This window comes from Pseudophryne corroboree, chromosome 12, assembly GCF_028390025.1.
Source record: "Pseudophryne corroboree isolate aPseCor3 chromosome 12, aPseCor3.hap2, whole genome shotgun sequence".
NCBI classification, from domain to species: domain Eukaryota; kingdom Metazoa; phylum Chordata; class Amphibia; order Anura; family Myobatrachidae; genus Pseudophryne; species Pseudophryne corroboree.
The window spans coordinates 63,710,543-63,722,589 of NC_086455.1; the positions used below are offsets into that span (position 1 = coordinate 63,710,543).

The window sequence follows — 12,047 nt, forward strand, 5'->3', positions numbered from 1 at the left end:
CCTGGCTGTATACCTGGTGGCAGAAAGGGGAGCCCTGGCTCTATACCCAGTGGCAGAAAGGGGAGCCCTGGCTCTATACCTGGTGGCAGAAAGGGGAGCCCTGGCTCTATACCTGGTGGCAGAAAGGGGAGCCCTGGCTGTATACCTGGTGGCAGAAAGGGGAGCCCTGGCTCTATATCTGATTCTTGTAATCCCTTGTTCCAGTGGAGAAAGTAGCAGTGCTGTGCCGGTTTCTGGACATTCATTCAGTCACAAAGAACCATTTGTTGAAGTATTCTCTGGCTCATGCTTTCTGCTGCTTCCTGACTGCTGTGGAGGACGTGAACCCTGCTGTAGCCACAAGAGCAGGGCTGTTACTCGACACCATTAAGAGACCCGCTTTACAGGTGAGAACCCGTGTAACGTTAGTTATGTATACACAGAGCTCCCAAACAATTATTCAGGAACAAAAGCAGTATAGAGTAAATCAGTGTACGAACCACACAGATCACTCCATATTTCACACCAACCTCGCCCACTGTCTGACCAACTGTACCCAATTACTGGCAAGACCCCTCCACTTCCTGTAAGCCACATATCATTCAAATCACACATTTGGAAATAAGACAGTTTGAATATAAGGGTAAATACAGTATAGTGGGTATAATAGTATATATAGGAAAAGATGCAGAACCAGAATAACCTACAAGCCAGAGTGTTCCGGAGATTTCAGAAAGTCCCTTCTTGCCAGCACTAATAGCTTTCTCATAAAGGGCGGGATGTACTAAGCGGAAAATGCGGTAAACTTCCTGTTTACCGCATTTTCCGGATGTACTAACCCCCGGCCGGTAGGAAAGCGCCGCGGCGGGGAGGCGTACGTCCATAGAAGCCTATGGGCTTCTCTCCACGGCGCTGTGTGAGGGATCCGATCGGATCCTTCCCAGCATGCCCTGCGGCCGCCCCCGTCACCCCGCGCATGCGCAGACTGACTCCTGGCGTCGAATCCCGGAAGTCAGGCTGCCGCTGCGCATCGCGGAGGTCAGCTCTTATCGAAAGAGCTGTCCTCCGCAATGCTGATCGCATATGTTAGTACATATGCGATCAGCATCGTGGCGCAGGGCGGCGATGTGCGGCGATGTACATTAGTACATCCCGCCCATTGTATGTAATTATATGAAGCTCTGCCTGTCAGACAAATGGTCTCTATTGTATTGCACATGCCCTCTGCATCTATTATTAAATGTGTATCTCTGTGATTTCTTCTTTATATTAGTTTCCCTATAGTACAGGCCTGGCCAACCTGTGGCTCTCCAGATGTTGTGAAACTACACATACCAGCATGCCTTGCTACAGTTTTAGCATTCCCTAATAGCAAAACTGTGGCAAAGCATGATGGGACTTGTAGTTTTACAACAGCTGGAGAGCCACATGTTGGCCAGGCCTGCTTTAGTATAACTAACATCTGCTCTCTGCAGTGACGTGCAACAAAATAATTCAGCTTGGTGATGTAAAGCCCTTTCATGATAATGAAAGCAGAATGATAAAGCAACATGTAGTTGTCGGAGGGCATGTACACGTCTAGAAGTTAATGGTGCAGAGCAGTGTGATATTCTGTCGCCTCTCTTGGATGTACAGGGTCTGTGCCTTTGCCTGGATTTCCAGTTTGACACCGTTGTGAAAGATCGGCCGACTATCCTCAGCAAACTCCTCCTCCTCCACTTCCTGAAGCAGGACATTCCAGCGCTGAGCTGGGAGTTCTTCGTGAACAGATTTGACACTCTGTCCCTAGAGGCCCAACTGCACCTGGACTGCAACAAGGAGTTCCCATTCCCTACAAGTGAGACCCTAAAATACTCAGTAATTACCCAAATGAATCTACACTCTCTGCTAGTCATTAGTGCTAATTTATTAACACTTCATTAATGTGTAACGTTTGTGCAGAACCTCAGCAACCAATGAGCAATTAGCTGTAACGTGTCTAGTGCAAATAAGACAATGAGAGAGGATTGATACAGTATAATACGCTACAATAATGTGAGCAATTTTGTAACACTTTTATAATATGGACATAGCCCCCAGATGTATTGATTATATTCAGTAGTGTCACATAGGCTATTTTAGGGTTAGGCACTGACGGGGAGTGAAAGGGATAGGCTATTTTAGGGTTAGGCACTGATGGGGAGTGTAAGGGATAGGCTATTTTAGGGTTAGGCACTGACGGGGAGTGTAAGGGATAGGCTATTTTAGGGTTAGGCACCAACGGGGAGTGTAAGGGATAGGCTATTTTAGGGTTAGGCACTGACGGGGAGTGTAAGGGATAGGCTATTTTAGGGTTAGGCACTGACGGGGAGTGTAAGGGATAGGCTATTTTAGGGTTAGGCACTGACGGGGAGTGTAAGGGATAGGCTATTTTAGGGTTAGGCACTGACGGGGAGTGTAAGGGATAGGCTATTTTAGGGTTAGGCACTGACGGGGAGTGTAAGGGATAGGCTATTTTAGGGTTAGGCACTGACGGGGAGTGTAAGGGATAGGCTATTTTAGGGTTAGGCACTGACGGGGAGTGTAAGGGATAGGCTATTTTAGGGTTAGGCACCAACAGGGAGTGTAAGGGATAGGCTATTTTAGGGTTAGGCACCGACGGGGATTGTAAGGGATAGGCTATTTTAGGGTTAGGCACCAACGGGGAGTGTAAGGGATAGGCTATTTTAGGGTTAGGCACCAACGGGGAGTGTAAGGGATAGGCTATTTTAGGGTTAGGCACCAACGGGGAGTGTAAGGGATAGGCTATTTTAGGGTTAGGCACCAACGGGGAGTGTAAGGGATAGGCTATTTTAGGGTTAGGCACCAACGGGGAGTGTAAGGGATAGGCTATTTTAGGGTTAGGCACCAACGGGGAGTGTAAGGGATAGGCTATTTTAGGGTTAGGCACCAACAGGGAGTGTAAGGGATAGGCTATTTTAGGGTTAGGCACCGACGGGGAGTGTAAGGGATAGGCTATTTTAGGGTTAGGCTGTGGGTAGGGAAGGTTAGGGATTAGGGTACTTACTTAGTAGGTGTTGGGATGCCGCTGTCTGTATTCTGACCTCCGGCATCCCAAGCGCTGGTATCCAATACCTTCCCGTATTTATATTGCTAACCAGTAGTCTGCTTTATGTCAGTTTTCAAACTCATAATTCATTCTTTGTCTACAGATTTAAAATAAGCCACTGTGTATATGTGTATATATATATATATATATATATATATATATATATATATATATATATATATATATATATAATATATGTATACATGTATATATACTGTATATATAAATATATCAATAACAGCTGCTGGTGCGGCACTCCGGGAACGTGATGAATATACAGACAAAGCGCTTGCTGTCTGCAGAGCTGGATTAACAATGGGGTGGATGCAGCTGCAGCTCCAGGCCCGCCATGAAAATAGGCCCAGACCACAAGGCCCATAGGCCCAGACAAAAAAAAAATTCTGTCACAATCAATGACCGTCTGAAACAGCGTCCATGCATTGCCTTGCTCACCCACCTAGTGTCCACATACATTCCACCGGCATCATCTCCATTTTAAGTGCAGCCTCTGGTACCGGCTCCCTGACAGCGACTCTGCCACTCAGCCGTACGCCGATACTATTGCCTGCACTGCATGAGGATCCTTACAGATGAGGAGAGAAGTCTGCCTGTGGTTAGTATTGGGGTGCAGCAGGTCCATAGTGGAGGGGGGGAGGGGGGGTGAACAGGATAATAAAGAAAATACAGATTCTGGGGCTCTAATACAGTGCATGTGGTGGTGGGGTGGGGGTGGGGGGAGGCGGCACAGTAAAGAACTTACTGATGGGGGGCTGGAGCACACTAGTGAACATACAAGGGGGTGAAGTACACTTTAAATAACTCACAGATGTGGTCCCCCCCACACTGCCCCAAACATTGCCCCCTGGTGTTGCAATTTGTTTAATCACGTCTGCTGCTGGGAGGCGGTTCAGCATCGCGGAGATGATATACTACACTGCAACGCTTCTGGTAAGGGGTATAGTAGCAGGATGGTGGTGGCAGCAGGTATGTGGTGGGTGGGTCAATTTTAATGTTTAAGGAAAATTCAGATTTGGGGAACATTTAAAAGCATATAAAAGGATTAGCAAATACAGAACATGTGAGGGGAGGCAGCACAATACAGAAAATATAGATGAGGGAGCACTGTACAGGACATATTGGTGGGGCACATAAAGACATAGGCACAAATACACATAGAGGAGCACATACAGACATAGAGGAGCACATACATACAGACATAGAGGAGCACATACAGACATAGAGGAGCACATACATACAGACATAGAGGAGCACATACATACAGACATAGAGGAGCACATACAGACATAGAGGAGCACATACAGACATAGAGGAGCACATACATACATAGAGGAGCACATACATACATACATACATACATACATACATACATAGAGGAGCACATACATACAGACATAGAGGAGCACATACATACAGACATAGAGGAGCACATACAGACATAGAGGAGCACATACATACATAGAGGAGCACATACAGACATAGAGGAGCACATACAGACATAGAGGAGCACATACATACATACATACATACATACATACATAGAGGAGCACACACAGACATAGAGGAGCACATACATACAGACATAGAGGAGCACATACAGACATAGAGGAGCACATACATACATACATAGAGGAGCACATACATACATACATACATACATACATACATACATACATACATACATACATAGAGGAGCACATACATACAGACATAGAGGAGCACATACAGACATAGAGGAGCACATACATACATACATACATAGAGGAGCACATACATACATACATACATACATACATGCATACATACATAGAGGAGCACATACATACAGACATAGAGGAGCACATACATACAGACATAGAGGAGCACATACATACAGACATAGAGGAGCACATACATACATACATACATACATACATACATACATACAGGAGCACATACAGACATAGAGGAGCACATACATACATAGAGGAGCACACAGACATAGAGGAGCACATACATACAGACATAGAGGAGCACATACATACATACATAGAGGAGCACATACATACATACATACATACATACATACATACATACATACATACATAGAGGAGCACATACCGACATAGAGGAGCACATACATACATAGAGGAGCACATACATACAGACATAGAGGAGCACATACATACAGACATAGAGGAGCACATACATACATACATAGAGGAGCACATACATACATACATAGAGGAGCACATACATACAGACATAGAGGAGCACATACAGACATAGAGGAGCACATACATACATACATACATACATACATAGAGGAGCACATACATACAGACATAGAGGAGCACATACAGACATAGAGGAGCACATACAGACATAGAGGAGCACATACAGACATAGAGGAGCACATACATACATACATACATACATACATAGAGGAGCACATACATACAGACATAGAGGAGCACATACAGACATAGAGGAGCACATACAGACATAGAGGAGCACATACAGACATAGAGGAGCACATACATACAGACATAGAGGAGCACATACATACAGACATAGAGGAGCACATACATACAGACATAGAGGAGCACATACATACATACATACATACATAGAGGAGCACATACAGACATAGAGGAGCACATACATACATACATACATACATACAGACATAGAGGAGCACATACATACAGACATAGAGGAGCACATACATACAGACATAGAGGAGCACATACATACATAGAGGAGCACATACAGACATAGAGGAGCACATACATACAGACATAGAGGAGCACATACATACAGACATAGAGGAGCACATACATACATAGAGGAGCACATACAGACATAGAGGAGCACATACATACAGACATAGAGGAGCACATACATACAGACATAGAGGAGCACATACATACAGACATAGAGGAGCACATACATACATACATAGAGGAGCACATACAGACATAGAGGAGCACATACATACATACAGACATAGAGGAGCACATACATACAGACATAGAGGAGCACATACATACATACATACATACATACATACATACAGGCATAGAGGAGCACATACATACATACATACATACATACATACAGACATAGAGGAGCACATACATACAGACATAGAGGAGCACATACATACATACATACATACATACATACATACAGGCATAGAGGAGCACATACATACATACATACATACATACATACATACAGACATAGAGGAGCACATACATACAGACATAGAGGAGCACATACAGACATAGAGGAGCACATACATACAGACATATAGGAGCACATACAGACATAGAGGAGCACATACATACAGACATAGAGGAGCACATACAGACATAGAGGAGCACATACAAACATAGAAGAACACATACATACAGACATAGAGGAGCACATACAGACATAGAGGAGCACACGGACATAGAAGAGCACATACATACAGACATAGAGAACCACATACAGACATAGAGGAGCACATACAGGGGGTAATTCAGACCTGATCATAACAGCAAATTTGTTAGCAGTTGGCAAAACCATGTGCAGGGGAGGCAGATATAACATGTGCAGAGAGAGATAGATTTGGGTGTGGTGAGTTCAATTTGCAATCTAAATTGCAGTGTAAAAATAAAGCAGCCAGTATTTACCCTGCACAGAAACAAAATAACCCACCCAAATCTAACTCTCTCTGCAAATGTTATATCTGCCCCCCCTGCAGTGCACATGGTTTTGCCCAACTGCTAACAAATTTGCTGCTGCGATCAACTTTGAATTAGGCCCACAGACATAAAGGAGCACATACAGATATAGAGGAGTACATAAGGAAATGGGGGGTCATTCCGAGTTGATCGCACGTAGCAACTTTTAGCTGCTCGTGCAATCAACTAGACGCCGCGATCAACTAGACGCCGCAATAAATAAATAAATAAATATATATATATACACACAAAACCACTTTACCCAGCTCTCCTATGGCTTCCCTCCGTAATACAAAGCTGCTCCCGTGCCCTCTTATAGACGAGGGTGCATCCTCCCGTATACAGAACCTCCATACAAGCGGCACTGGAAGACTTGGTTAAAGTGATGAATAAAGTGCTTTTATTGTAGCATGATCTACGTATCGGGGTCGCAGCCCCTTCGTCAGGATGACGTCCTGACGAAGGGGCTGCGACCCCGATACGTAGATCATGCTACAATAAAAGCACTGTATTCATCACTTTAACCAAGTCTCCCAGTGCCGCTTGTATGGAGGTTTTATATATATATATATATATATATATATATATTTATTTAATCATTTCTCTTTGGAAACCCTCCTCTAGACAGCCTAACCCTATTTCCATATCGGTTTTGAAATACAGCATAAGCATTAAGCATTAAAAGCCTCGAAGAAATAGAGCCAGCTATAGGCAGAATGACTTTACACCCCTAGTTGCCGCACCACAGCGCAGTCCACCATCCCACTTCACTAGTCACACCGCCACAGCACTGGTCACACCCCTGTGGTGGCACATAACGGGTTTTTCAAAGACTGCAGCTCCAGGCCCATGTGCACCTTAATCTGGCACTGGCTGTCTGTGTATTCATTACGTTCCCAGAGTGCCGCACCAGCAGCTGTGTGGAGGCACCTGGTCAAGTTATTACTGCTAATCGAGAGTGCCGCACCATCTGATATATATATATATATATATATATATATATTTAATGGCTAAACCAAAATATGCTGATAATGTTTTTTTCCTTTTATTCTTTTCCTTTCACAACAATAAAATTTGATTTTATTTATGTTACAAAATGTAGCGATCACAGCTGTGAGGACAAATGTGGCCAATCTCAGTGACGCCGCTCTGTGGAAGATCAAAAGAGCGCGGTTTGCACGCAATCGTCAGAAAAGCGTGCGGTCACTGCGAGACAGCGTCAAGGGCGCAGGAGAATCCAAGAGGGCCCTCTCACTGCCAGAGACTCTCAGCACCAAAATCCGTTGAGTATTGAGTTCAATCAGGTTCCCCCTGTACACATCATGATCATATTTTATTTGTGAAACACGTTTGAATTTTCTAGACAGCCGCCTCTCACTGCACAAACTGCCATCACAGAAGATTTGTTTACTTACGGATATTTCTTTTTCTTTCTCCAGCTGTCAGGCTAACAAGACACGAGCAGTCAGCACCAGCACTTGGGGGCACGGCGGAGCAAACACAGGGCAAGTGTCTGTGAGAGAAAGCATGATAACAGCTTTTGTGTGCTCCTAGATAAAGGACTTCTTTGCCTGCTTTACCCTTTAAAATGTATTGAAGTCGATAGGAAAGGAAATCCACAACATCATTTTCTTGTTATAAAGATTTTCTGGATCATGCAATGGACCACAAATTACACAGCCATGTGTCAGAGAGCATACAGTTCTTTTTCTTTTGCCGAAAGTCAGGATCCTTATATAATTTGGAACATACATGGCTAGACTTGGACTGGCCCACAGGGGTATAGGCAGTGTCGGACTGGGGCATGTAGAGCCCATCTGGGGAATGCAGTGGTAGGGGCCCATGTTTATGGGTGTGGCCAGTCTCTAGAGGGGGTGTGCCCAGCCACCACATTGGTTTGCCTAACCATTTTGCAAGTGTTGGTCCCCTAGATAAATATATACAGTAAATACTGTAGTACATGCATGATAATGTACTAGATCAGAGCCGGCCCTAACCAATATGATGCCCTAGGCAAGATTTTGGCTGGTGCCCCCTAGCACCGCCGCTAGTTCTGCTGGAGATGCCTGGCATGAGTCAGCTGGCAGCTCTGCTAACGTCGGGCGCCTTTTGTTTATGAAAATGCATCTTATTTGCATTACTATGCGGCTAGGATGCACAAGCAGCTTCTGCTGATTAAAATGATATGCAGCATGCCAATATACTGTGTGCGACTGCGGCTGTATCTGCATACAAAATACCACATTACATTGATTTCCAGGAATACACTGCCACGTACCATTTCATATGCAGATACAGCCGCAGTCACACACAGAATATAGACATGCCGCATATAATTATAATCATCAGAAGCTGCTGGTGCCCCTAAGCATACCAAATGCTCTAGGCATTTGCCTAGTTTCTCTATGCCTAAGGCCAGCTCTGTACTAGATTAGTAACAGCACAGTCTGAAACCTGATCCCTAGAGGAGGGGGTGGGCCCCTAGGCAGTAGGGCCTATCGGTGGTTTACCCTGTACCCCTGTGGGCCAGTCCAACCCTGGGTACAGGGGAAACCACCGACGGGCCCACTGCCTGGAGGCCCACCGCCTGCTATAAGGATCAGGTTCTAGACTGTGCACTTGAATTATACATTATACATATGTTATCTTATACTGGACTATGGCGTATTTTCTATAGTGCATTGCTGTTATTAATCTGGTACATTATCATGCATGCAGCAGCTGAATTGACTGTATATATTTATGAAGGAGCCCAGACGTTGCACTCTCTAATGGGTTAGTCAAACCAATGAGGTGGCAGGCCACACCCCCTCAGCAGTCTGGCCACACCCCTAAACATGGTCCCCTACCACTGCATCCCCCCGGTGGGCCCCACATGCCCCAGTCGGACATTGGCTAGATCGCTTGAGTAGGGATAGCCACCATATTTTACCACTGACTCCTAGGGCACAACAGGAAAATGAATAAAGCAAAGTGCACATACAGAATCTCATATCATGCTAGTTCTACACGTGTGTATTCGTTACAGGTCAGCAATCCCCAGAAAATGACAACATGATCAAGGACCCTCTGCCGGAGGATGCTGGGATTGATCACCAGACTGTGCATCAGTTAATCACCGTCCTCATGAAGTTTATGGGCAAAGACAAGAGCAGCGCAGAGACTGACATCAGCAGCGCCAAAGCTTTCAACACTGTGAAACGTCATCTGTACGTGTTGCTCGGGTTCGATCAGCAGGAAGGCTGCTTCATGATCGCGCCGCAAAAAATGCGCATGTCCACGTGTTTCAACGCATTTATCGCAGGTGTAGCTCAGGTACGGCCGCCTTCTCTCTTACTGGTGGTTAGTGTTGTAGTGTGGTGTAGTCAGGCAAGTTCCAAAATGCTGAAAGGGGAACCTGCAGAATATATTGGGCCATATCCAGAGTGAGATGTTAACACGATATGTGGCTTTTTTCCCTTCCAGTTGGATTTTTCTTTAGTGTGCATGCACACCTTTTCACAATAAGTGTTTTTTTTCAGTTGTACGACAGGCACATGACTGTGTACAACTTGGGTGCAGAGACGGAGGCTGGAGTGGGGTGTGCGGTCGCTGGGCGTTGGTGTGCAGATGCGGCCCAAGAAGAGTAATGCACGGTGTGGGCATATAGTCAAAAATTATGGCTAAAATGGCCGATGAAAAATGGTTGTCTGGAGGGGTTTGACTTGCGGGTGCTATAACCTTGGTGTCATTTCAGAATGATGATGATGATGACTGCATCTGATTCGTTACACTCTTTGAAAACACACCCATATATGTAAATTCACTCAAAGGGGGTAATTCCGAGTTGATCGCAGCAGCAAATTTGTTAGCAGTTGGGCAAAACCATTTGCACTGCAGATGTGGCAGATATAACATTTGCAGAGAGAGTTAGATTTGGGTGGGGTGTGTTCAAACTGAAATCTAAATGGCAGTGTAAAAATAAAGCAGCCAGTATTTACCCTGCACAGAAACAAAATAACCCACCCAAATCTAACTCTCTCTGCACATGTTATATCTGCCCCCCCTGCAGTGCACATGGTTTTGCCCAACTGCTAACAAATTTTCTGCTGCGATCAACTCGGAATTACCCCCAAAAAGTGACTTTGCATGCAGTGCACACTCAGATAGCGATTGCTTCATACTAATTTGGGAAAGGGAAAACCTGCACATATATTTGTAAGTTCCCTATTTGCGTCTGCTTCAGTTCACATTTAAGATGCTCCAATCCACTTGAGCACTTCTTATATGATCTATCCAGCTAATAACTTTCATGAGTTTCCATTGTGTACTGCAAATATTTAGCATTTTCAGTTCTCACACTCTCAGTCTCCCAGAAACGCAAAGGGGAGGGAGCCGCAACGACAGGCTTGTGAGTGAGACGGACTCTGAATAGGTCAAAAGAAGTGACCTTTTCGGCATGCTTTATTTTACTTTTGGCCTGCTTCAGAGTTGTAAGCAAACCATCTGCTACTGCAACTGTACTGCCACCATCTCTGCAACAGGCCTTCTGTTTGCAATCAGCTCTGCATAAAGCCCAATGAGCTGGTAGTAGGAAGCTGCATTCATCTATTTAAATCTTTGTACTGAAAGGTACAGTATATACGAAAGGAAGGATCGCTCATAAAACGGCTAAAGTGTGTATACAAGTGTCATACTACTGAGATCTCACAGAGCATAAGGCTTCTTATAGCAGATATGAGATGTGAGTGACCGCTAGGGGATGGAGATTTAGTCTGGATATCACAGGAAGTGTGTGACCGAGAATAATGACTGAACAAAAATAGTAGCAATTAAGCACAAATCATCTCTATTTATGCCAATTAAATCAGCTACAGTGTAGATATGGTTTAGATGACCATAAACATTTGTCTACGTCCATTTGTGTAAAAGTGATGTATTGCTTAGGGCTGGTTATTACAGGACATTTCCATTAGTTAATGAGCAAGTAGAGCCAGAATTTGACATTACTATAGGGATTATTATTTAGGTTTATTCTGACAATATTGATATCATGTCACTGTTGACATGTTTTATGTTGATATTCTGTACATGTCGACATTCTTAATGGTGTGATCACTGCATACCGTTGCACCGCTGCAGCCGCCTCTATCTAGATGCTAAGCTTTGTAATCGCCTGCAGAGACCAGCGCAGTCCTGCCGCAAATAGCCATCTTGTAAATAATCCTTTGTAGACAAAATAAATACTCCGGCCCTTCAGGTCTGCTTAG

At 44.6% G+C, this 12,047-nt stretch overlaps 1 protein-coding gene across 1 annotated transcript in view; it reads left to right on the forward strand.

Moving 5' to 3' along the window:
• Positions 1 to 12,047, forward strand: part of UNC79 (unc-79 homolog, NALCN channel complex subunit) — a 438,710-nt gene that overhangs the window by 181,513 nt on the left and 245,150 nt on the right. The window contains exons 24-28 of the mRNA XM_063947577.1: positions 205 to 386; positions 1,615 to 1,816; positions 7,901 to 8,080; positions 8,238 to 8,303; positions 9,827 to 10,113. Of these exons, the coding sequence (XP_063803647.1) occupies positions 205 to 386; positions 1,615 to 1,816; positions 7,901 to 8,080; positions 8,238 to 8,303; positions 9,827 to 10,113 (917 nt within the window). The remainder of the gene's footprint in view (positions 1 to 204; positions 387 to 1,614; positions 1,817 to 7,900; positions 8,081 to 8,237; positions 8,304 to 9,826; positions 10,114 to 12,047) is intronic.